Source organism: Poecilia formosa, unplaced genomic scaffold, assembly GCF_000485575.1.
Source record: "Poecilia formosa unplaced genomic scaffold, Poecilia_formosa-5.1.2 Scaffold660, whole genome shotgun sequence".
Lineage (NCBI taxonomy): Eukaryota > Metazoa > Chordata > Actinopteri > Cyprinodontiformes > Poeciliidae > Poecilia > Poecilia formosa.
Window position 1 is genome coordinate 57321 of NW_006800599.1, and position 26452 is coordinate 83772.

A 26452-nucleotide genomic window follows, 5' to 3' on the forward strand; every position below is an offset into this window, starting at 1 on the left:
CATAAATATGTGGATCAGTGTGCCTGTTTTTATCAATACCTTTTCTCTGCTCCTGCTGTAGAGAAATATAGTATGCATCTCTGGCTCCCCAGCAGACAGAAAGTCCAATCAAAGTAAGGCCTTCATTGTCTCTTACTGGAAAACCATCAAGCTTTAGATGAGCTTCTGATGCTGCACAGAAAGAAAACGCAGAAAGAAAAAAACATTCTTAAACAAAGTCTATGAGAGAAGATCAAACATTTTCTTGAACTTTTTCCTCACCTCTCTTATGTTTCCCTCCCATTTCATCCTCGGGGTGCTGCCCCCGCTCTCTCTTCTCACAAGCCAAAGCAAGAGAGAATCGCTCTTTTGTCTTCCACTCTTTAACGAAAGTATCAAAAAGGCCTCTGTCGCTCGCCACGTCTATGATGGAGAAGTTCCCAGAGTTGCTGCAGCAGATGGAGGCCTCCTGGGACAGCTGGAGAGAGAAACCTGCAGGGCTCACCGAGGACTCGGTCTCAGATGGGGGCTTGGGCTGGGGGGACGGTGGAGAGGCGACACTCTCTGGGGGGAGGCAGAGGCTTTTCTGCGGTCTGCTATCAAAAAACGAAACAGCTGCCTTCAAGCGACTGTCTGCAGCGTGGGATGTGGCCCGTTTTTTTTGAAGGTGGTTTGAGGGCGTCGACTGTTTGAGAGGCTGAGCGACGACAGGTGAGTGGACAGAGGAGGTGGTCAGTTTCACTCTTGGTGTGACAGGGGGCGTGGCCTGCGTTGGGGGAATAAGGTCACCGGCAGAGCCTGGTCTCTCTGCGACCTGCACCGTTTGAGCAGCATCAGGATGTTGGGATTTTTTCCTCTTTCTGTCCTGATGTGTCGCTGGATGAGGTAACTCTGAAGCATCTGCTGTGGTTGAACCAGCAGCACCTGGCTGGTCAGACATGCTAGGCCAGCGGTCGAAGATTTCCTGTAACTCAGGGCTGCAACAAAAAGCACTTTCAAGTGAATTTTGGACAAGCGGGTGTTTGACAACTAAATTTTCCCCATTATTTTGTTTTTCTTTGTTGGTTTTCTTTTCAACCTGCTGTGCAGTTTTGCCCTCATGTACACCTTTATCAGTAAATTGTTGATCGTTTTGATTGCAAGGCTGATCGTTGCCTTGCTTCTCCTCGTCAGACTCGTTTTGGGATTTTAAAATCAGACCTTCATCTTCGTTTGGTCGCTGCAGCTCTTGGTTTTCTTCTTCAGTTCTCTCTGTGTGTCTCAGTAAACTCTGCCTCTCCAGAAAGTGTTCACCCACCAAGAGCGAGTCCCCCCACTCGGACAGATTGAAGAAGGACTCGCCCCACTGGACCGCCTCCTGCTCCTCCGCCTCCTGGTTGGCGAGAAGCTCACTGCGCCGCCTCTGCTGGGCTGACGGAGCGGGACGTGGGCTAGGAGGTTCTTCTTCACCTGCTGGTTCAGGTAACTGGTTTGGTTGCAGAGCGTCCAGGAGAAGACTGTCGTACATGCTGTCGAACAGGAAGCTGCTGCTCCTGTTTGGACTCTCTGCTGCAGCCTCGTTATTGTTGGGGAGCCGATTGTCTGGTGTGTTTTCGTCTTTATCTTGGTCTTTTCTTCTTCCTGCTGGACTGGGAGACATCTGAAAGACACCAACTTTATAGATTTAATGATGCTCAAAATGCTTCCAGGTATTTATATCACTCAGAGCCTTGCAAAAGTATTCACACTGCTTCATATTGTCCACATTGTTTCATTACTGTCCACAAACTTTAATGTATTTCTTGGGGTTAAATTACATTTTCATTGTTTTTGTAAAAACATATATTTGTAAATAATTGTATTACAGGGGGATATCATATTGCATCATATCGATTGCAGACTTGTGAATTGAATCAAAATCATATAATGACAGATTTTGTGATTTCAAAAGACACTGAACTGTCATCCAAACAAACCAAAATGATATTGTATCATAATAAAGCTGGTGATTTAGACTTCTAGTGCATAATAAAACATTTAAAATAAAAAAAGTTGAAGTGGTGTGAATACTTCTGCAGGTCACTGGAGATGATGTCATTACTTACTTTGTGGTTTGTGTTAAGGATGAGCTCCAGTTGGCTCTCTGTCACAGAAATATTGAATCTGGGAGACACTGTCTGAAGGCCTTCAGCTTCATTTCTTTTGTCATGTTCATCTCCCGCTACTGAATCCTCCTGTTGTACCTTCAGCGGTTCTACTCCCTCATCTCTTTCTGCAGCTGTGCCACTGAACTCATGTTGAACTATAATTCTTTCTGTCTGAGTGTCCAAGTCAAAGCTTTTGCTGAAACTTTCTTCTTCCACACCATCCTGCCCCACTTCATCAGTCCTACTGCCTGCGTACAGCTCAGGAGATGAAAACGTATCCACCCCTCCGGATTCGGTTCTTCTTCGTTTGGCCTCGGGAGTGAACAGGGGAGCAGAGGCAGGAGAAGATGTTGACAAATCTGCTTGCGTAGGAGTAGAAATATCATCTGACTTTTCTTGAGAGGTTGCAGGCGTTGTGTCTTGGGCTTTTGAGTGTAACCTGTCAGCAGGCTGCAACTGATCCTGCAGAGCCCGATCAGTTTGTATTGATTGGAGGATTTTGCTTAATGCGATCGAGTGTTTTAGTCTCCCTGGCTGCAGAGGGGATGAAGAAAAGTCTGCTTTTGCTGTGCTTTGTTGTGGCTCTAAGCGAGAAATCGGGGGTCTGAACCGTGGGGCCGGGTTTGGAGAGGATAGGGGCTGAACCTGAGTGGGCAGCTGAGGGAGAGGGCTGGGAATAATGTCAGCCAGCTCTTGTGTTAGGCTCCTTTCAGGAGCAGGGGAATTTAAATGGGGAAGATTTGCTTCCCCAATTTGTTTGTTTCCTTTATTCACCTCTTCTACTTGTGTTTTGTTTTTCTCCAACATTTCCCCTTTGTTTTCCTGTTCTTCCTCTGCATGTTCAGCATCATTTTGGCCTGATGTCTTTGGTTTTGCTTTAATTCTTTCCTCAGATCTTTCTACTAGAACTTCACACAATTCAGATTTCATTACATCCTGCTTCATTGTTTTTCTTTCTAACACGTCTTTCCCATCAGCAGTCCCTTTGTCGATTTCTGCTTCTCTCCTAACCTCCTCTCCACGATTCTCACTGACTTTCCTCTTGTCCCTGCGCTTTCTCGCTTCATGCTCTTTAGTCCTATCTGTTGGTGATTGGTGCGGACTGACATAAGAGGCAGACGAAGCATCTGAATCCCCACTGGTGTAATCGTCAGAGCTACTTCCAGAGGAGGACTGTGGAGGAAGTACTGATGGATCCCAGTGAACTCCGAGCTGAGCCAGGTCCTCTTGAAGGAGGAGCCTCGCTTCAGAGACGATCTCAGCAGCTGCTTCCTGTTCTGTCAGAGCCCGTCCGCCGGTGACCCACACACAGCGCAGGTTCCGCCTCTCCGCCGCCTCCATCTCGCTCTCATCCACCGCTCGCTTAGAACTGATGAATTAAAGCTTACTGTTAATGATTGTTAGATTAAACATAAATTTGTTTATTTTATTTTTTATTATGTGCTTAGATTTACTTTATGACTCTGGGATTAATAATGTTTTCTGAATCTCTGATGGTGCTTGTTTTGGGATGGATCAAGTAAAACTGGTCTGTTCTCAGAAAATAAATTCTAATTCACAGATTTTGTGTTGAGATTTAATTGGTTTCTCAACAGAATTACATTTGTTCTTCTTGGAAAAATGCCAGCATTCTAAAAATTTTTTTACCGAAAATACATAATCCAGTTCATGTCTACCTCTTGAAGGGGACGGCGTTCCTTAACGCTTTCTCCACGTCAGGAACTGTGGCCCGAGCTACTTCAGCTACGGTGCAGAGCCCCTGGGCGTAGAGCGCTCTGGCTCGCGCTGCGTTCAGAAGGGAAATCCGAACCAGATCGACGAGCTCTCTCTGGACTCCAAAGCTCAGCCTCGTCTGGTACTGAGACAACAGCAGCTCCATGTTGTGCCAGCCCAGACGCTTGCAGAACACGGTCACCATTCCTGAAAGACGACAGCGGGTCTGAGAGTTTCACACTGAGATAAATGTTTTTCAATGTTCAGGCAGTTTTGACATAGCAAGAAACCACAAAAGGTGGTTACAGTCATTGTCAATACATTAGAATAGTCCAGAGTTAAATTATGAAGCACCTTTTGAAAATAGTCTTTATTATGAAACAAAGTGTTATTTTATTTACTGTTCTGATTATTCTAATCTTCAGTCTCAAAGTTTTCATTAACTGTAAGCAGAAAATCATCATAACTACCACAAATTCACACAATGAACTGGTGGGTTTGCTTCTCATCAAGGGACTGGGTTTATTCCCAAACCTGCCCAAGAATACTACAGTGAAAAACAAATCCCTCTACAGTGATGAGCTACACTTTATGTTTTCACTGTGTAAAGGGCTCTGAATTGTGTCGTTGCTGAAATGACACAATCCCTATAAGTAGGGATCTCCTCAGTCCATTAGGAAACTGTGGGCTGATTTACTTCTTAAATCAGAAGCAAAAGCAGAAACAAACAACCTTTTAGCAACTTAAAGCAGAAATTCAACAAGATTGATGCTGCAGTCAAGAAAACTGTCAAAGAAAACACTTCTACAAGAACACTGAACATTTAGAGATACTGTTTCACCTGCACCTCATGCATCTGCAAATGCAAGTCATTAAAAGATCACAAAACAACATTTAAGTCACTTCCCAAAACATTTGGCTGTGGCACCAGGTAGAACATGTGGAAATGTGTTTCTGATCCGTGTTGCTGCTCTCTAAACTAAACCTTTGTGTAGAGTTTAAAGTGTTATATTTACATAGAGATCATAAGTTTTACAAAAGGCACATGACAACACTCAAATATGTACCTGCATATGTGGAAGCAGATTGCTGGAGAGACTGCAGCTGTCCTCGATTGCAGTTATACTTAGAAGCTACAGTTCCCAGAGGCATTTCGCTGACCAGATCCTGGAGAACAAGAGTTGTGAAAAACCTGAGAAAAGAGCAGAAAGTTAGGTTCAGTAGAATTTTTATAAGTTAGCATCCATTAACCTTATTTTATCATAAATATTCTTACATTTACTTCTCTTCTCTACAAAACCCGCTTTTGAATAGGTGCTTTACCGTTTATGAATGGCCATCTGTCTGAGCTGCTTTTCAGTCTTGGCAATAAGTTTGCCACTGACAGATCGTGCAAGAAAACCTTCCTGGACACCAACCAGCTCCGCCACTCTCTTCATCGAGGAAGGCATCTGCTCCCACAGGCAGAAAAACTGATACCAATCTATTGTAGTCCACTCTGCATACAGTGGAGTAATCTGAAAATTTAGAAATGGGACTTTTATGACTTTACAAACAGCTGCTTTTTGTTGCCTTGCAAGAAATATAAGACTAACATTTTACTACAATTAGCAGAATTTAATTTATTCACTGCTAGGTTATTTCATGCATACCAGATACAGAATGTGCAAATCGTTTTCGAGTACGAATCCCTTCATTGCCCGTTGGAGATCTGCAAATATTCCCAAAGCCTCTGGAGGAGAGAGGGATGAAGAAAGAGTGGCAGCCCCTAGTTGGGTTGGACAATACTGCTCATCTGGAGGTGAAGAAGCAGAGCGATGAAAATAATCAGAAAACCTAAGAAAACTCAAAACAATAAGGCTCAACCTGTGATGATAAAATATGTGAATATATTTCATACTTTCAACTCAAATTTGAGTTTTTTAGAGTAAATTAAAGGTTACTGGAAGTTTTCTAAACATTTTGTAAAGTAAAGGATAAATCTAAATTTAATAAGAATAGTCAACCTTGGCATTACCTTCCCCATCCTTTTGAATACTAATAAATTCATTTCCCATCAGCCATTCAACACAAGCCTCAATTGCTCCTTTGCTGTTCTGCTTATTAGATTCGGTTTTGTTGTCACTTTCCATGCTGGCAGCTAAAAGGGAGCATGAGGCGTACAACCTCACATCCTGTGGAGAGCTGGCCACACCTCCGACAATAATCTGAAAGAAGATGGTTTCAAAATATTAAGCAAAGAAATGTAAATGTTATTTTTTTTTTTACACATTACAACCATAAGTTTTAGTGTATTTTTTTAAATTATGTAATAGATTAATACAAAGCAGAGGATTATTGTGAAGTGTAAATAAACACCACATTTTTAATACTAAGCATCAGAAAGTTAAGGTGTGTAGAAAGACTTGAAACTGAGGTGGAGGTTCCACAACACTAAACATACAGCCAGAACTATAATTTTAGATAAAATAATATTTATTTGTGAGAGTGGTCTAGTTAAAGTCCAGACCTAAATCTAACTGAACCTACAACAAGAGTCAAAAATGGATTTTCTGCAGCCAATTTGAGTCAGCTTAAGCAATTTTGTTAAAATAATGGGACAACATTTCCCACAGGGCATAGCTGGCAGAGACAGACCTTTCTCACTGCTTCCCTCTCCTTTCACTTTACAATATCCATAACTTTGTCTTGATATGTTAGATAAAAATCCAAATTAAATGCACTGAAGATTGTGGTTATAATGCAACAATAATAAGAGAAATGCAACGTAAGATAAATTAATTTCACAAGTTTGTTGTATTATTACACAAAGGGGAGAAAATGCTTGAGACATCCATTGTTTTCTTTATTAATATTAATCCTACCTCCAGGATCGCTCTCAGCATGCTGGTGGTTACACCCTCGCCTTCCCGTCTCACCAGGCAGCTGCTGATTGGCTGAAGAACTCCCTTAAGGAGACTAATACCCTTCTGACGCTCGTTCTGCTTACACACAAGCACACTTTCACCTAGAGGGAAACAACAGAAACATTACTACTAAAGATACTTCAAATCCCCACAGCATCAAATTACAAGGCACAGTGAACTTCTCCCTGTTGCCATACCTGTGGTGTCCACTCCTTTTCTCCCTGCTCGTCCAGCCATCTGTTTGTATGTGAGCGGGTCCAGCAAGCGTCCGTTAAAAGTTGGAGTTCGAATGATGACCCTGCGAGCCGGAAGATTGACTCCCGATGAAAGGGTGGAGGTGGCAGCCAGAACTCTGATCAGTCCCTGACGAAAAGCTCCCTCCAGCACATCCCGCTCATCAAACGTCAACCCTGCAGAGAGAAACTTTCTTAACCACAAACTGGACAGACTACATTTCAGCGTTGATGAAGGACTGAGTGTTCACCGGCGTGGTGGAAGGCCACCCCCCACGGGACAGTGCACTGCAGGATGGGATCAAGACCAGCTGGAGTTCGCCTCAGCTGAGCTAGCACATCATCTAAGCCCTCTGTAGCTAGACGCACAGGCTGAGGCACGGCTTCTCCCTGAAGATCTGGAAGAAAGAAAACACCACCCAGAAATATTGACACTTGTCACTTGACTAGGACACCAAACTCAAATTTAAAAAATGGGTTAAGCATCCACACTACAACTTAAACACATCTAAAAAAAAAAAACTCAAAGTAACTGGTAATATAGTGTTATAGTTATTGTATTTTTAAATCATACCTGCATGTCTGAGGTTAAAGAATGCTCTGGCGATGGTATCAGCCAGCTTTTCACACCAGTTCTTTGAGGGACAGAACAGCAGCACCGAGTGGCCTTCTTTCACAGTTTCATAACACAAGCTCACAATATGATCGTCATCACCCTTTAACAGAGGCATACGTGCACAGGTTTGTAATGGCTAGTCAAAAACAACCAAATAATGCTATTACTAAAACAATTGGGATGTATCATGACATATTATATAGATCATACAAATTTTGATTTGATTGCAAACTGTAAATAAAGCCTTAATCTTAGTAGTGCTCTAGCATATCATCAGTTGAATTGAAACTTAGTCATAAAATTCAATGTGAATAAAACTGTTTTTTAACATTTCTTGCAACTGTAATAGTTAAAAAATTAAATGCCTGCAGAAGAGTCATATTAAATTATAATTGTGACTGGTTACAAAGATGTAATGTGAGTAGGTGCACATCATTCAGTAGAAGCTAGCTTTGCATCGAGGAAAAGGGTCAAAGGACCATCGTTCTGAAAAAGGCTGAATGAAAAATGACTCAAAACATTCTACTGTGTCGTCCATCCCACCCAGGTTACCTTAATACTGAGAGCAGGGGCAAACTGTCGAACCACGGAAAGGCTCTTGTCGTATATGTTGCATCCCACTTTGAGATGTTCCTGCAGGGGTACGGGCCTGTAATCTGTTTGGTATAAATCTGCACTCAACCAGCTAGCCAGCAGAGAGAGATTTGGCAAAGTGGCGCTCATACCGATGATCTGTACGCTCTCTGAAAGAGACCTGTAGGCTTGGTTAGCATTAAAGTTTTACAAACTCCACATAAAGAGATGCTGAAAAGATGAATTGGGAGACACAGACCCTGATGTGTTCTGCTTCTGTGCGATGTAGCGGATCTTGGTTAAGAGCAGTTCCAGTAGGTATCCCCTTCCAGAATCTCCAACCATATGTAACTCATCAACCACCACCATGCCTTGCAAAATAAAAATCATTCAATATATCATTTTTATGAGGCAGTGATGATGAATACATACAATAAGACCTGCAAAAAGAAAGCTTTGTACTTTATTTCATCATGTAACTTTTTTTTATTAAATATATGAGTTCTTATGTCTTTATACACTGTAAAGCAGAAAAAAATGTGCCTAATTCAACATGTGAAAGTAATCTAAGTAAGAAAGGTCAAATGCTGCAGTTTTCTTGACTTTTAACCATTCGAAACGATCCATGACAGATATATTACCTAGTAGACCCATGCTATTTTCTTCGATCAGTCTGTTAATTAAAGAATTGGCTTTTTCTATGGTGCAAACAGCCACATCCAACGTGGTGAACCCTCCTGCAGCCGAAGTACTCCCCATGTAGCCCTCCACACGAATCCCAGCCTCTTCAAACACGCTCTGCAGAGTAACAGGAACAAAAAAAAAGAATTAGATCCGAAAACATGCTGAATATAAAAATAATATGCACAAATTTTTTCCCCTCTCCATCACCTGAAGGTAGTGCATCTTTTCTTTGGCCACAGACACAAATGGCACAATGAAAAGTGCTTTTCTTTTGGTCTCCAGCACGCGCTTCAGGATCAGCAGCTCCGAAACCAGAGTTTTGCCAGCACTAGTGGGGGCTTAAATTGAAAACACATTGTGAAATAAAATGAGAAAAGTGCCCTGTTCTGGGCGCTACACTGCAGATAAATATTGCTGCCCTCACCAGAGTACACAAGGTTCCCTCCATGCAAAACCTGTCCAACAGTGAGGCACTGTGCCTGCCATTCAAACATCTGAGTGACTCCGTGTTTCTGGTAGCGCTCTAGGACAGGCTTTGGTAAGCCCCAGCTGGATAACAGCAGCTTTTCAGCCTGCTGCTCAGGAGCACGCAAGGCCACGCCTGCGGCGGAGTTCACAACTGTCACGGCATGATAGAAATGTATACTTTTCAAAGAGGTTTTAAAGATTTTGTTTGTAAAGTGGTCCTCTTCTCTAAAAGCTCCTGATTTACAGAGTTCTCCAGTTTTTTTGGTTCACTTAAATAAAGTTTCAGAGGTGATTTGGTCTGTCTGTCAACAGAATCTGCTTCAAGACTGTCTTAATTTGTATTTTTGGTCAACATGTGGCAACATGAAGTGCCTTGAATTCATATACTTTAAACTTTTTCACATATCGTCATATTACAACTACAGTAAATTTAAGGTATTTGTTGTGATACCAAAAGAAGTGATAAAAAAAAAAGTATTTGATAATTGACATTTGATCATTTTTGTCAATAGATTGGCTGTGACAGAACATCACTGTAGTCAAAATAAATTTAAAAAAAAATCACAAATACCGCTCTAAAAAAACAAAGAAAACCCAATAAAACAGCTGACAAAAGAAACTTTGCAGTTGTTCACTAGGCAAGTTCAGGACACAAAATTCCTTACCCATATTTCAATTTTATTACTACGCAGCACACATTAACTATTATTCATATATTTAAAGATATTCAGAATTACTATTGTTCTCATAAACAGTAGGGAGAAATTAAAATGACAAACCCAACAATACTTTCAGTTTTGGGTTCAACAAACTCAGACTCTCACCTGGAATTAAATCTGGACTTTGACTGGATCATTCTCACATATATCTATGCTTTAACCAAGTATCTCTGGTTGTATACTTGTGGTTGTTATTCTAACAAAAAGTGAACATCTAATCCATTTTCATGCAGCCTCTAACAGGTTTTCTTATATTATTCTCCTGTAGTTTTGCTCCAACTGTCTTCACATCTGATCTGGTCAGCTTCTCATTCTCTACCTGACAAATATATACATTTATGAAGTGTGCAGATGTAATGTGACAAAATGTGGAAAAATTTAAGTGAATGCTTTTTCAATGCACTGCATTGTAGCACAGTGTCTCTCATTCATTTTTCTGCATTTTAATGATTAAAATAGCCTTGTTCAATGTAAAAAAAAAAAAAAAAGAATTACAGTAAGTAAAACATAGAATTCAACACTCACTGTACCTGGTGGAGGAAGTGTGTCACTCAGCATGCTGAGCTCCAGGCCACTGGGCACTGTGAGTACAGATGCAGACTGATTCTGTAACGACGGCTGAAGTTTGGCCCTTCGCCTGGCTGCTGCGAGGCGTGTAGGACTGAATAAAATATATTTTGTAGATACATCCAGAGGTGGACTGATGTGCTCACTCGAGATAGCTTTCTTATCACTGGGAGGAGAGTTCCTTCTTTTGAGTTTCTGCCTATATTTAAGCATGGAGAGTAGGAAATGTCAGTGAGACGTCAAAAATAAACATGAAGCAGAATGGTATACCTCAGCTAAGACTTACTTGCCGGAGCCCTCTGCTTTTCGACTGTTATTTGTTTCTACACAAGGCAGAGTGCAGACGGAGGCAGAGAGATTATCTGAATGGTTATTCTGCTGGTCTCTCTGAGGATGGTCCACTTCACCAGAGTCCTCACTGAAAAGAAGCTTCTGAGCCAGGTCTTTGCAGTCGGCGCTCCATCCTGGTCTGTTAGAATCCCCTCTAGATCCACAGCCTCTCTGCTGAGGATCATCCCCCCCATTTGTGTAAGGAATAGATTCCCAGTCCTTCATCATTCCAGAGTTTCTCTCCATTTTGCTGAGTGCGTTCTGTGTAGTGGGTCGTGGAGGAGGAAATGGAGCTGAAATTTGTTTTTCCTTAACATCCCTTCTAACTTCACCCTTAGAAAGATCAACAGCATCCATAACCTGTAGCATTTCTTCATCAAGAGCTAAAGTGGAATCGCCCAATGGAAGAGGAACTGCTCCACCCTGATAAAAAGAAATGTTATGTCTTCCTCGTCTGGTTTACCATAAGCACATAAAGGAATGGGAGATAAAATAAGGCAATATCACTTACCATCAGGCTATATTTATTTATGCTTATAGGTCCATTTGTTTTCCCTAATGTTGTCTGCAACAGCATTTCTCCGTCCGGTGGCTCATTTTTGCCTAGAATCCTGTGTTCATAATAAGTTCATCTTAACAGACATAATCAGATATCAAACTATTGGCTGTTTTCAGGCATCAATAACGATCAGGACTCAAGATTTCGGCGATCTGCACGTACCTCGTCTTCTTCTTGATCTGGTGCTGTCCCAGGTAACTTTTCTTTTTCAGAGCACCCGAGGTCATTCTGAAGTTTATCTAACTTCAGAATAACTGACCTGACAAGAAGCTCTGCAGCTCTTTACATTGAATTATAAACTGTAACTCATGTTGTTGAAAGAGACAACAACAAGTCTCGTTTGTTTTGGTTGCTAAGTATAAACGCTCCGCCAGGCAAAGCTAAACAAACATTGAATCAAAAATACCGCCGGAGTCCCACCCCTGTGCTCTATTAAACCTGTCCGACTGAATCTTGGCTGCTCTTTGCAAAGGTTCCGTATACATAAAAAGTCCTGCTTTTTATGGATATTAACAATAACGCATATGTGTCAATATAATAAATACGGATAATATAGGTACCAAGTGTTACAAACTCAACCGCAGTATTAAAAGAAATTAATACTTTACAATTGATAGATTATATTATATTATATTATATTATATTAAATTGTATCATATCATATTATATTATGATTGTATTATGCTAATGCAGGGTAGGACCAGAGAGCAGAGAGAGAGAGAAGGAGGAAGTTTTAATCATCTAAGCCTGACTTTCTAAACTTAAGGCCAGTCAGAGCAGCAAAAGCAAATGAGGTGGATTAGCAGTTAATAACTGATGGTGTTATCTAGGACATATTACTGTGGAATACCATCTCTGCTGACAGATTATTGAGCTGTTAGCATATCATGATTATCATGAGGCTGTAAAGTCTTCTGTCATATCTTCTGATTTGTTGCAAGACCGACTGCTACACCCCCCACAGTCATGATTACTGTGGACGACTCATTGAATGCACTACAACATTTAATTTCAATTTGTAAGAAATTTGTAGATTTTTTTTTTTTGGGATTTAAAAACATCATTTTTCGCAACGACCTATAAGAGGGTATGTTCTGACATTCTGATTCTGGGAACTATTTGAACTACTTACAGTGTTAATTCTATGAAGCAACACTGTCGAGTTGCTTCATAGAAGTCAATACAAGATATTATTTGTGTCTCGCTGTTTTTCATAACTTCTAATCGACTCAGTGCTCTGTTGGAAAATGGGCAGACTGGAGCGGTCCATTAAACAGGCTGCCAGTAATCCACACAGTCCAGGCGGAGCCTCGTTCGTCTTACTCTGGGCGTGAACGAGCGTCCAGTGGGCGCGCCCGCTGCGACGTTGCGGAGGCTTCAAGATGGCGGAAGCCTTGACAACTCAGGAGCAGCTGGTAAGGCTTTCTTCGCGATTTTTTCCCTTCGCTCCCTTCTAATTTTCGTTGTGTATACATGTCATCATCCGTTCAATCTATGGCTGACCTCATTTAAGAATATATTTTATAAAATCAGTGGTTAAAGGAATAATAGTGAGGTAAACAGCCGTGGGCCGTTCGTTCGCTCGCTCTTCTAGACTACTGACTCCCGTGTGACTGACAGGAGTTAGCATGTGTGTTAGCCCGATGGCGTTTTGTAGTAAAGGGGAGAAATTAACCGGCACTGTGTCAGTTGCTTAAAAACCCAAACTAGCGTGGCCCAAATACACGTGTTCGAGATGTGTATACTAAGGTAACAGTTAGGCTTGTACCATTATCTCTGGACTTGTGTATGGGTGTTTTTGTTGGTTAACGTTAGAGATCCAGCTACCACATGTAACCTAGCCATTAGCTAATGCTAACAGCTATTGTTGACTTGCCTGGAATCACCTCAACTGCTGCTTTGGTGGAGTTTAAACATTTCCAAGGGCTAAATTCTACAATTGGGAATTATACATTCGTGTTAGTTTTACTTTAATTCTACACAGAGTCAGACTAGAAATAGACCGAAATCCACCTTAACAAGCGGCGGTCTGTCTGTCGGATGTACTATCATGAATTCGCCGAAATGATACTCGGGTTCCTAGAGTTGTTGTTGCTGTCGCTTTCTATTAAAGTTCTTGGTTTTGACATTGACGCCGCATATCAGAAGTCACGTTGCGTTTGAGACAGCAGTTTTGTTTTATGATTGCTTGCTTTGCTCGTCATCTATACTACTTGACGCTCGCTCTCCCGAAAGCTTCCCAGATCTGCAGATAACGTTTTTATGAGTAGCAGCATCTCTCATTACCTGTGGCATGAATTCGCTTAATGACAGCTGAGCTATTCATGGAGTGCATATGACTTGTTGCCCTCTTTGATCGTCCTGTGAATGTTGGAGAGCATTCTAATACTGATGTTCACAGTAGGAAGTTATATAGGTTAGCTCTTTTACAACTCTGATAATGGCTATTCTTTCAGAAAGCTGAAGAATATCGCAGCTTGTGCTAGTGGGCACAAGCAGCGAGGCCCCAAAGCTGGCTTTATGTGTGGCTCATAGTCCTGTATTCAAACAGCTTCTTAAACTGACAACTAGAGAAGACTCTCAAAATGTTTTACATCTGAAAAGGAATATGGCACAGGGAGATCTTCCTACTAAACATTTTGAGCAGGTCCGCACTCACTCTAAAGACATGGTTTAGTAATTACATCTGTATACATTTTCAGGGAATACTTACCTTTTTGTCCAACTAATGAAATAATAAATACATTATTTAGTTTTAAATAGTTTGCTCTTGAATGGCCTTAATTTTTTCATAAAGTTGAGCATAAATATATTTATAGTGTTTTTTGTTGTTGTTGACAGCCTATGGGTACTGTAGAAGTTTAAGAGACTTCAATAATTTCCAGTTGCATGCTTGCTGGTTTTCGTTGTCTGTCTTTTTTTTTTTTTTTGTTCACAAATAACAATTGGATGAAGAAAGTTAACACCGACATCAAAATAACCTGGAACTCTGTTTGAAATTATACTTGTACACACACACACACACACACACACACACACACACATTATATAGTCTTTTTATCTTCTTTCCAGCATCCAGAGGCCACAAAATGCAAATTAGAATGGGTTTGTTTTAGAATGAATAGACATTAATAGTAGCATTTTAAATATGGGCGCACCGATAAATCTGCCCCGAGTTCCTTAACTTTGGGACACTGGTGAGCAGCTGATACTTGCATGTGAAGCTAATCTTATCTACCTTGGCAAAGGTCTAAAAGTCAACCACTGTCCTTTTTTGAATAATCAGTAGGCAGGATGGGAGCTTCACTCCACAATTAAATTTGCACCATTAAACGTGCACATCATTTTTAAAAATGTGTTTTTAGGTAAAGCCTGCTACTTGTTGTCGGGGCTAAATCTGAGCCAGTTGGTGGTCTGCCAATACTGTTTTTTTTTTTGTTTGTTTGTTTTTGTTTTTTTTTTCGCTTTGAGTATTCATCAAATGTTGAATGTCTGCTACTGTGTTAGTTTTGTTTTTTTGCAGTATAATCTTTTGGAGTAACTATCTTTTCATCCTGAATTCAGAGTTAAACTTGACAAGACAAGAATGTCTGGAATGTGTGTCTTAAACCCATCAGTATGCAATGGGTTTAAGAAGGCATTCTGTATTTGTTTTGCATGTGAAAAAAAATGTATTCAGTGCAATTCTTTCTGCCTTCACATCTGAAGGATCAATACATCCTACTCTATAAATGGCAAACTGAGTGTTTTCATTCATACAAGCTGCTGTCTGTATCATACACGTTACTTTAGCTCGAGATATAGAAGGCTGATCTGTTTGCCACCCATTAGATTTCATCCTTTATTTTTCTCTGTTTGCTTCCTCCAGCTTTGCTTCAATTGATATCTTTAATTTATTCCCAAACCTAATGGATAATGTTGCCTCCATTGATGATGTCTTCTATCAGATAGTTGATCTCTTTTTGTTTGTCAGGCTGTGGAGGAGTTCCTGAGAGAAGTGAGGAGCAGGGAGCTCCCCCACAGCGCTGGGCTTGTCTCCCAACCTACAGCTGTTAAGTTTCTTATGGCCCGCAAGTTTGACGTCTCCAGGGCCATCGATCTATTCCAAGCATATAAGGTATGCTTTGTTTCTTTCCCTGTTTTTTTACTTACTTGTACTTTCTTATTAAGTCCTACAGAAGCTATGTTTTAAAAATATCTCCATTCACGGTGTCCTATTTTCTCAACAACAACAAATCCTACTCTTTCTAACTGCAATAAGTGTTAAAATCAATTCAGCAAAATATTTGTCAGTGTTGGAACAGATGGCATGTTATGGTGAAATACTGATGTGTACTGCTGTTAGATCAGAACTTTTTTTGTCATTAAAGATTGTATAAATTTTGTTTTTGATTACATACTGAGAAACTGTTGATCTATTTCAGTTCTAGTTCATTTCAGCCACAACTAGCGTTGTATAGTGAGGTTATAGTGAGTTATGGAAGGAATGGCCTGTGCTCCAACAAACCATAGTTTGTCATTTTAGACACTGATTGGCCTTGTACCCATGAACTGCACTAAGCAATCTAGTTTTAATCGGGTCAAACTGCATAGATGTGAGGCTTTCTGCAGATGAATATAAATATTTATTTTCCTCCTATGCACCAACTTTTGGCCCCATTCTTTAAATCTGTGGTTTTGCCCCAAATCGGTCCATGAATAATTTGGTTACTATAGTTAGTCCTTTTCCTTCTTCTTCCATTAGTTTCTGCACACTTTCTTAAACCTCCACTGTGGGAAGTTCGTTAATCTTTTCTGTGAAACCCTAACTACATGCAGATGCTGTCTTTTAAATGCCAAAGTGCTATGTCATTCAGTCCATAGATGTCCAGTCTCAGACATTGTTTTTGTTTGGATTTTTCTTTTTTTTTTTTTTTTTTTAATGACCTGCTGATATAATTCCCTCTGATGCGCAGAGGACCATTTGCACAACAATCACATTTTTCTACATCTGTGTTCCTTTTTTTATTTTTTTTTTTACAGAAAGCAATCAAAATGTTTGCAACCACAGAAAATCCTTTCCTATGACAAGGAAAATGTGCGTCTGCTGCACTGTTAGTTTGAGTCTGATATGTGGCAGCAGACCTATTAATAGCATTGTAGTGTTTGTGCTGTGAATAGCGTTTGCTTGCCTTTAAATATTTACGATCTCCCTATTGAGTCCCTCATTTCTTCCTCTATAATTTTCTGGAGTACGTCTTTTTTTCATGTTTTAATCTTCTGTTGTTCAACACATCTTTACCTGCATTTCTAGAGCTTTTAAAAAAAACTGCTGTAAAAAAAATACAAGGATGATAATGATTCCTCTCGGTCTGTCCTTTGTTTTGATTAGAATACCCGGATCAAAGAGGGTATCATCAATATAAACCCTGACGAGGAGCCCCTCCGCTCTGAGCTGCTGAGTGGCAAATTTACAGTCCTGGTTAGTACTAATGCAGTTCTTGGAGCATAATACAAAGGAACAACGCGTGTCTTGCAGTTGTACACCAGTCTAAAGGAGAAGAACAAGCTTTTAGAGGACTTTTATTACGATGTTCTCTGCAGACCTGACTGATTAACATGTGTAGAGCAATAGCAACATTTTATTTAATGTGCATTGTTTTTGTTTGGATTTTTCTTTTTTTTTTAATGACCTGTTGGTGGATCACACCAGCCTGGCCGAGATGCTAATGGTGCTGCCCTGGCACTCTTCACTGCTCGCCTCCATCGGCCAGACGTCACCACCCACAAAGCTGTTCTGCAGGCCATCATCTATCAGCTGGATAAAGCCATAGAGAGGTGAGGTATCGATCTTCAGTTTTCTGTGATGCTCTTTCATTTTTTTTGTTGTCAGTTACTTAATTTATAAGGTATTAAAATTTTTGTTTATGATGCTGTTAAATATTTTTAACATACTAAAAGTATCTAATAATGCATAAGAAAAACTAAATGCAGGCATTTTTGACATTTTTGCAAATTTGTCTTAGTAAAATAGCTTAACTTCAGTCAGAGTGGAGGCTGAGTGAGTGTGAATATCAATTTTCAGGTCATGCCTCAGATTCTGAATTGGCTTTATGGGTTTCTGTTGTGTATTTGTAACACATGGATATGCTTTGATGTAAATCTACGTAGCTCTGGCTGTATGTTGAGGGTCATTGTCCTGCTGAAAGATGAACTTCTACTGTCAAGTCTTTTGTGGCCTCTAACAGGCTTTTTACTGCCGTCTCTTTGTGAACAGTTCATTTCACTGCTAATTCAAAACATTGCAGTTTTGCTAAATTGTGGTGTTGACCATAGGATACTTTTACCGACCAGGAGTCTGTTCATTAATGCCAGTAAGAAGCTGTTTCCAATCTTCTTTCTGCCATCTTTCACTTTTCCAAACATGATCTCATGAAGCATGTTGATACAGTGGCAAAGGAGGTAGAAGCAACAACCGGTCATTAAGTATTATAAAATAAAAGCATAGATGTTAATCAGAATATGCTAAAACAGTAATTTAAAGAAAAAAAATCTTTTTTTTTCTTTTAGTCATTATTCTGTTGTTTTTATGATTGCTTGGAAACAACATTTAAAATTAAACTACTTCAGTTCTATGCTGTTCTTAGGTGATCTTTGTATATGCCCAGATTAAATAACATGCATCTCTGTTTGACTGATTAAATGACTTCTAAATGCAGTTTGTTGCAAGTACACCTAAAAGCTATTCCCTTAATATATTGACCGCCTGCTCACTGCTACACTGTATCCTGCCAAATAGTTTTCTAGGAGTATCAGGCTAAAGAGCTGGGTATAAATGCATACCATATCTTTTTGCTTCTACTGGAGTTATGTGATACTTTGTGTTGGTCCATTTCACAAAATGACATAAAAATAAATTGAAGTTTGTGTACAGTGATAATGGGGATAATGGGTGATGAATACTTTTGCAAGGTGCAATAAACACGTGTAATTCATTTGAAGCTAAACAGCAAAATCTTAACAGAATTACATCATTTTTTTTCAGTCATGTCGAGTTGATCTTTTCGATCTTGCTCTTTTTTTTAATGTGACCATCTTGTTCTTTTATTTGCAGTTTGGAAACTCAAAGAGACGGACTCATATTTATTTATGACATGACAAACTCAAGTTATGGAAATTTTGACTACGAGCTCTGTGTCAAGATTCTGAATTTGCTCAAGGTAAATATACATATTCATTTATACATTTGTGTGTTTTCTGTAATGAAGAGCTCGTTTTATTTTGTGCGTCTCCTTCCATTCCTCAGGGGGCGTTTCCTGCCCGATTAAAATGCGTCTTCATTGTGTCCTCCCCACTTTGGTTCCGAGCGCCATTTGCAGTTCTTCGACTTTTTGTCAGAGAAAAGCTAAGGGAAAGGGTGTGTGCATAAAATTTCCCGGGTGGACATTTATTAAGTCAGGTAATAGTCTTTTATAAAGTATTTTTCTTCCTCCCAGGTATCTACAGTGAGAGCTCACGAGTTGGTCAGTCATATTCCAGTCTCCTCCCTCCCTGAGCATCTTGGTGGGACATCCCAGTACAGCCACGTGGCCTGGATCCAGTCCTGTGTTAACATGCAGTCCAACACCGCCCCGGGTGACACACAGGAACACGACACACATGACTGTGTGGGAAGCCTGTTGCGCTCCTACAGCTTGGACAATAGCAACGCAAGCATCGGTACAGTGCCTTCCCACACCCTCCAGGGTACTGAGCGAGCTAACGCCAACTGCTACGATGACAACAATGCTAACCCTCAGAACCACATTGTCGGTGTGGAGGGCAGGACTCAAGGCCCAGGCCAGTACCAACAGGGCTCCAACTCCAGTGCAGACAAGTCGCAGGGGAACCACCAGCACTGGAATGGTACGGCCTTGAGCGGAGCCAACACAGGCGTTGGTCCCAACTCAAACGTGAACGGTCGTGGCTGCCGAGCCCCTACTCAGTCAGACACTCCCCCCAACACACCGTTGTCACAGAAAGCCGATGACGACCCAGCTGCTGGTATCACAACAAACCCCGCCAGCCGGGTTCAGAACGAAGCTGTGAAGGAGGAGGATGAGGACGAAGAACGGGAAGGGGTTCCTCCGCTGCCTCAGAAAGCTCTGCCCCGCCCACCCAACCAGCCTGCATCGCAGTCCCCACCCCTGTCTTCGTCATGGGGTCCGGATGACGATGAGAATCGTTACACTGAGGTATCGGTTCACATGCCGGACCAGGGAGGAATGACAGTCCATCAGCTGGTGGAGTACGTCAAGAGGAAGAAGAAGAAAGGGATTTACCAGGAGTACGAGGACATACGCAAGGAGCCTCCAGCCGGCACCTTCGACTATTCCAAGTAAGTCTCAGTCTGTTTCACTGTGTCTAATGGCAATATCACTTAGGAAAACTGTCCAGACAGGAAGATTCACACCGGTCCATATGACCTCAGACTGAACTCCTAACTGTCTTTACAGGAAAATGTCAAATCAGATTAAAAACCGGTACAGTGATGTTCTGTGCCTGGACCAGTCACGGGTCAGACTCTGTCAACTCTGTGATGATGAAGATGAGGTAATAATCGTATCCCTTTCTGTTATCGCTGGCCTAATTGTTTCTTTTGTTTTCAGATGAATACATGTGAATTAATTAAGACTCTCTTGACAAAATCTGCAGATATTTAAAACTCTGTTTTCTGTTGCTTTTCAAAGTATTTTTGCCCCTCTCACATTTTGTCAGATTACCACCACAAACTTTAATGTATTATTTAATTTTTTATATAACATGATACTCTGAAAAGCACATATTGCCTGGAATTATATCTGTTATATTTTTGGCTATCTCTTCCAGCTTTGCTCTTTTATAAAGTGACATTCCTGCCCATTTACCATTGCAAAATATTTAAAGTTCAGCCAGAATGGATGGAGTGTTTGTAGAGATAAGTTTTTGCCATAGGTTTTTGCTTTGACATTGATCAGATTAGTCTGATGCACAGACATGCTTTTATCCAAACGATGTTTTGAAGCTCTGTCTTAGATTCTCCTGCAGAAATCACTTTTGGAGAAAAAAAAAAACAAAAGACAAAAGAAATTAGGCCATTATTTTAGGAAGGTGGTAATAATTTCTTTATTATTGCCATTGTCATTAGTGAGCCGCTAATGGCAATACTGTCAACAGTTTCTCTCATCTCAGCTGTACATTTCTGCAGCTCCTCCAGAGTTACTCTGGTCCTCTTCTCTGATTAATTCTCTTTTCTTGTAATACTTATTTTGGTTTGTAGTCGTTCAATTTCTTAAAATAGTTCTCTGTTCAAAGCTTACAGTGGATTTTATTTGGGGATTTATACAAGAATTAAGCTAAATACAAATATGCATCTCTTTTTCAAGTTCTTTATATTTGGCAACCATATATAATTCTTTTTCTGCTTCACAAGTACAATCTACTTTGTGGTGTCTGGTCACATAAAATCCTAATGAAATGCACTGAAACCTGATTTTGTAACTTGACAAAATATGTGAAAAGTAGAAGGGGTATTTATGGTTTTGTACTACAATATAACCACATTAATCCTTTCATCAGAATCCACTATAGCTGTTCGTCACATCGTCTATGAACCCATTTGTGTACTTTGTATAACAAAATATTTATAAAATGCTCATAATAATATTAAACATTAATAATATTTTGCTGTTCTCCTGCCAAGATATGTTCGGCTGTTACCTGAACCTGCCTTTTGTTTTGTTTTGTTTTTGTTTTTTTTCAGACATCAGATTACATAAATGCCAGTTTTATGGATGGGTACAAGAGGAGCAATGCCTACATCGCTACTCAAGGTTCAAATCTCTTTTTGTTCTTCTTTATGCAAGTTTGGTCAAAAACTGTAGACCAATAAGTTGGTCCTGAGATCTGTTTAGTTGACTACTGTTTTAATACTTACCACAGTTGCAAACTAACACTCAGTGTTTTCAGTTTCAAACGAACAGTAGAGTTAAATGGTACAGAGGAACAATTTTCCCCATCATGTCTTGATTCTGAATTTACTTGGTTCATGTTTTGCTCAGGTAAACAAACAGTGATTTTTTTTATTTTTTTATTTATTTATTTTTTTATACTGCATTTGATATTACTCACTTAAATAAATGTGAAATGATTTTTTTGGTTAAAGTGGTGAGGACAGGGAACTTTAAAACGTGGCTCTACTAGTCTTGATGTATTTTAAAACCTGCCACGTGGTGAACGCACACACTACCTGCCTTTTGTGTGACGCTTGTGAACTGCAAATAGAGATGCACGTCTTGCCGTTTACGTCTCGTGTATGTGACTACAAGCTGCTCTGTTGTTTTCCTCTCGCTAGTTTAGGGTTAAAAACTCTTTCCAGAAATGTGAGCAGTTCCTGTTTGTAGCGAAGTGAGATAAGAAATGCTGTTGCCCTGATCAATATTGGTCATAAACATTGTTTCAAATAGGGTTTATTAATTCAGAGAAATGTAGACATCTGTTTGTCAGATAAAGACGCATTCAGTGATTTGTGAAGTTAAACTTCTAAAATTTGTTTTCTATTTCATATATAAAAACAATCATTCCTTTTCTAATCCATCTTAAGAGCCACTGTGTAAAGACTAAAGAGCAACTGAAGGGTTTGGAGCTGCAGGTTTCAGGGCTCATTCCTCAGCAACATGAAGCCTTTTTATTACTATGACTTTCTGTCCTTCAGGTCCGTTGCCAAAAACATTTGTTGACTTCTGGCGAATGGTATGGGAGCAGATGGTACTTATCATTGTCATGACCACCAGGTGAGACTTCATAATATCTACTGATGTCTTGATTGTCATTAAAACATTTTTGCAACATGTATAGAAACTCAGAATTGATGGCTAAATATTAAGTAAGCCTTTACCATGGTTTTCTTAGGGTTGTAGAGCGTGGACGAGTCAAATGTGGTCAGTACTGGCCGCTGGAGGAGGGTAGAACTGAACAGCATGGATACTTTATGGTTAAAAACACACACATCCAGGTGTTTCAGGACTTCAAGCTCTCCTATCTTGAACTATACAACACACAGGTAGGTTCATACACAGGCTTGCATAAATTTAAAGCTGTGTGATTTATAAGAGATTTTTTAAAAAAAAGTAAAAAAGTAACATCAATTTCAGTTATGGGGGAGCCTGTGAGATTATTTTTTGTGTGCACAGCCAGTTTGTAAGATTTCAAAAAAAATTTTATATATATATTTTTTTACATGTGTTTGTAGTCTGGAGAGAAACGGGAAGTTTGTCACTACCTCTATGTCAGCTGGCCAGACTTTGGGGTGCCTAAAAGTGCTTCAGCTATGTTGGACTTTCGTGAGCATGTACTTGAAAGAAGGAAGGCAGCAGTGCAAAGCTTGGGGTCCAGCTGGAGGGGCCCTCCAGGGGGCCCTCCGGTGGTCGTGCATTGCAGTGCTGGCATCGGCCGGACAGGTAAACAACTCACCCGATAACACCTGTAGTTACAGTAAGCTTTGCAACAGGAAATTGAATTTGATGTCATGATGAATTTTACATGACTGGGTGAGTTGATGCTTTATGTGATGCAGCTAAATTTTAACACTCCCTTATTTTCATTCAAGTCTGCATACTTCATGTTTTTAAAATGTTGGATGCAAGTTCAGCTCAAGTAAAAAAATACATCTATATTTATTATACGTTTTAAGTGTTTGCATTTGCCTCTGTATTCTATTGAGTGTTGCTCAGTTATCTATCTCTTCTTCCTTCCTTCCTTCCTTCCTTGTAAGGCACATTCTGCACACTCGACATCTGCCTGTCACAGCTGGAGGATGTAGGCACAGTAAACGTTCATCAGACGGTGCGAAGGATGCGCACGCAGAGGGCTTTCAGCATCCAGACCTGGGACCAGTACTATTTTTGCTACACTGCCGTCATAGAGTACGCCCAGCGACATGGGAGACTGAGCCCAGTGCAGTGGTCCGACTCAGAATTAGAAACAGACAGCGAGTGAGACACATTTGCACGGATGGTTAGTTGAACATAAACGGAAGTTATAGGAATAAATATGAGAGGAGCAGCATTTCTTAGTAAAGGATGGAGGACATCCTTTGACCATAAAAGAGAGAGAGACGATGGAGACTCCAACCGTTGCTCTTCCCTCACACAAGATGCTGCTGAAGAGCCGGAGCAGAAAATGCAGTGCAGGAGAGACTATGCACTGCAGCAGCGATAAGCAAGCTGGCCTGCCAATAACCAAGCCCCTTTTTTTATTAAGCAAACTACAGAGGGGAGGGGGCTTGGCCTGCCCTTACACACGCCACGTTGACAAAAGCGTTGTACGACTTGTAGCATTTTTATATTGACTTGCACATGAGGAATGATAAACTTGAACTTTTACCCCTTCAAGCCCTCCGAATCCAAGTATCAGTTCCTTTTTATAATTCTTGTTCCTTTTCAAACAAGTCTGGTTACAGATGAAATGCGACGTGTGAAAAGGTGAAACTTGAAAACATTTCTTGTTTTATTTTTTTTTGTTGTTTTTGTTTTTTGCTCATTTAAGAAGAAATGGTTTTTGGTGAGACATTTTGTGACTGACTATTTGCGAGCCATTTTGTTCATTTCCATTTTATTCAACTATTTCATATCCATTTTTTATTTGATGACATAAGATTTATATGCGCTTTATTATTGTGCATATTTAGACTAACTTTTTAAAGCCAAAGTCTTCACCCTGAATGCTTGGATGTTTTCCTTCCTGAGATCTTATAGACTGAAATCCACATATATTCCTCTAACATACATGTATATTTTATTGCGCATAATAACATCCTCTGAAATACAAGCTTACAATGCCTAGCGGAATATAATTGACTTAACCTTGAGAGAGAAGGACTATGTAGCAAACCAGACTGAGAATAACTAGAGTTCTGGTTTTTGAACGCATCTTTTTTGGCAAATCTCTGAGTCAGGTTCTAACATCATATTGCTGATATATGCTGTACATGCATTAAGACTGGACGTTCTTGAGTAATTTGGCCTTAATCCGATTCACTGCCTCAAACAGAGCCTTGGAGAGGTATTTATACCCCTTGAACTGTTTCACATTTTTCTCACATCACAACTGCAGACATCCTTGTATTTTAGTGGGATTTTTGTGTTATAGACCAAGACAAAGTATTTTATAATGTGAAGTTAGGACATAGTTTATAAAAGTTTGTGCAAATGAAAATCTGTGGTGTGAATTTTTATTTTAATTTCAAAAATATTTTTCTTCTTGCTACTTTTCCGCACAGGACAGATTTGTGAATTGCTGATGGTTGTGTCTGTCAGCAGGTTCTCTCACCTAACCTGTGGATCTAAGGGCGTTTAAAACAGTGCATCATTGTTCTTCCATCCCACAATTATAAATGACTGTGTTGATCAATCACATAAAATTCTATTAAATGCAAAGTGGGTTGCTGTTGTGGTACAAGATGTGATATAGTTCAGTGAGAATGGGTACTTCAGCAAAGCACTGTACTCGTCAAAACAAAATCACCTTTTGAACTTGTAATTCTCCTTTTTTTTTCTTTTTTTTTTTCTAAATCTTCCTCCCTTGACACAATACTTGTTTGATTCTTGAGGTGTTTTGTGCCTCAGATAACGGTGCCTTCATGTTTTCCTTAATGTAATATCTTGCTAGTGTGTTGTAACGCCCAAACTAGTGCACTTGCTTACTGCACATTATGTGTCACAAAGGACGTCCAGTTTAGAGCACACTACTTAAAAAAACAAACAAACAAAAAAATAAAGTAGTGTAGTATTTAGTAGTAAGCTCTGGTTTGAGACATGGCTATAGTTTCATCTTTTGACCTCAGGGGGTAACTCTAGTTTGTTTGTTTTTTTTTAAATGTGTCAAGGATCAGTTTCTGGGTTTGTCTCTGATAAATTATCATTTAAGAAAAACATCCTTTTTTGTATTTTTTTAACTGTATTTTATCCTACTGTATTTGTCTTTGTACTTCTTCAATATCAAAGTCCGTGAATGTGGGTACGATGCTACAAAGAAAACAGACCAGTTATTACATATAATAAGCTGAACAAATCTCAAGGGGAGTGAAATGTATATTTTTTGTTGTAGACGGATACATTTTGTTGAAAATTGTAACTTGTCATAAGATTTTCAGAACTAACATGTAAAAGTGGTGTTTGTCCAGTTTTGGGCAGCTTTTCTTTGGGGTGGGGGACTGTAACTCCTTTTCTTTTTTTTTTTATTGAGGTTTTATTACAGAACCCTTTAGTAAGGATGGTGTTACCATCCAGTTATCTCATACCCTAAGCCAAGGACAAAGCAAAAAAAAAAAAAAAAAAGCTAACACAAGGAATAATTAGCAAAAAAAACCCATCTTATACATAAGCACCTGTCATTTCTGTTGTATGTATAAAAGGAGTTAATCAGCATGGAAAGAGCCTTGAATGTTTTTTGGGGTAATGGTGTCAGAAGATGGTCAAACGTAGACAGATATTTTCTTGTGAATGTGGACCCTGCAACCCTTAATGCCAAAGGCCCAGGCTCACCTTTTTATTTTATTATTTTTATTAACATTCTCAATAGCCTTCTTGCATGGACACTACCAGTACAGCCTTTCATTCATAGAGCAATTCCCCAAGTGTTCCTCAGAGCACATGGAGAACGTTCCTAACATTTATGTAAAGCCATGTTAATATGAGAAAGTGTTTGGGGGAGTGCTGGTCCCTGTGCTTTTACTTTTAATTTTATATGGGGAAAGATGGAACGCAATTTGGACTGGTCTTTGTTTTTCACATTTCAGTGCTTTAAGTTAATGTGATTGAATTATGGCCTTTTACATGCTGTCAACCCATTAAAGCAATGATCTTACTATCTTGAATGAATGCAGACCTGGTGTTGTATCCACTTGACCAAATAGATGTGAACATTTAAAGCATATTTTCACTTCACTGCTGACTTTTAAGTTGTTTACAGATAATTATGGCA

General features: G+C 39.9%; 2 protein-coding genes across 5 annotated transcripts in view; one reads left to right on the forward strand and one right to left on the reverse strand.

Annotated features, from left to right (window-relative positions):
• polq (polymerase (DNA directed), theta) overlaps window positions 1–11899 on the reverse strand; it is a 17028-nt gene extending 5129 nt beyond the window's left edge. Inside the window, exons 1-22 of one of the 3 annotated variants that reach the window (XM_016666096.1) lie at window positions 11636–11899; window positions 11426–11525; window positions 10871–11337; window positions 10548–10783; window positions 9255–9431; window positions 9038–9168; window positions 8788–8944; window positions 8406–8517; window positions 8299–8327; window positions 8126–8229; window positions 7532–7673; window positions 7209–7355; window positions 6922–7134; window positions 6683–6825; window positions 5836–6025; window positions 5471–5613; window positions 5142–5335; window positions 4886–5010; window positions 3782–4025; window positions 2064–3474; window positions 262–1618; window positions 40–171 (exon numbers count right to left, since the gene is read on the reverse strand). In XM_016666096.1, coding sequence (XP_016521582.1) covers window positions 40–171; window positions 262–1618; window positions 2064–3474; window positions 3782–4025; window positions 4886–5010; window positions 5142–5335; window positions 5471–5613; window positions 5836–6025; window positions 6683–6825; window positions 6922–7134; window positions 7209–7355; window positions 7532–7673; window positions 8126–8229; window positions 8299–8327; window positions 8406–8517; window positions 8788–8944; window positions 9038–9168; window positions 9255–9431; window positions 10548–10783; window positions 10871–11337; window positions 11426–11525; window positions 11636–11700 — 6019 coding nt within the window. In that variant the 5' untranslated portion in view covers window positions 11701–11899. Of the gene's footprint in view, window positions 1–39; window positions 172–261; window positions 1619–2063; window positions 3475–3781; window positions 4026–4885; window positions 5011–5141; window positions 5336–5470; window positions 5614–5835; window positions 6026–6682; window positions 6826–6921; window positions 7135–7208; window positions 7356–7531; window positions 7674–8125; window positions 8328–8405; window positions 8518–8787; window positions 8945–9037; window positions 9169–9254; window positions 9432–10547; window positions 10784–10870; window positions 11338–11425; window positions 11547–11635 lie in introns of all 3 variants that reach the window. The other 2 variants (XM_007542119.2, XM_016666097.1) reach the window with 2 other exon arrangements.
• Window positions 11900–12783: 884 nt separating this feature from the next.
• On the forward strand, window positions 12784–26345 carry ptpn9b (protein tyrosine phosphatase non-receptor type 9b). Of its 2 annotated transcripts, none has more exons than XM_007542124.2 (13): window positions 12784–12888; window positions 15447–15590; window positions 16845–16934; window positions 17166–17290; window positions 18567–18672; window positions 18759–18869; window positions 18949–19829; window positions 19948–20044; window positions 21234–21303; window positions 22185–22263; window positions 22382–22532; window positions 22722–22929; window positions 23244–26345. In XM_007542124.2, the coding sequence occupies exons 1-13, from the start codon at window positions 12856–12858 to the stop codon at window positions 23465–23467; spliced, it is 2319 nt and encodes a 772-aa protein (XP_007542186.1). In that variant the 5' UTR covers window positions 12784–12855; the 3' UTR covers window positions 23468–26345. The 2 variants fall into 2 exon arrangements, with proteins under 2 accessions (XP_007542186.1, XP_007542187.1); XM_007542125.2 differs by lacking the exon at window positions 12784–12888 and adding an exon at window positions 12908–13028.
• Window positions 26346–26452: the final 107 nt, after the last annotated feature.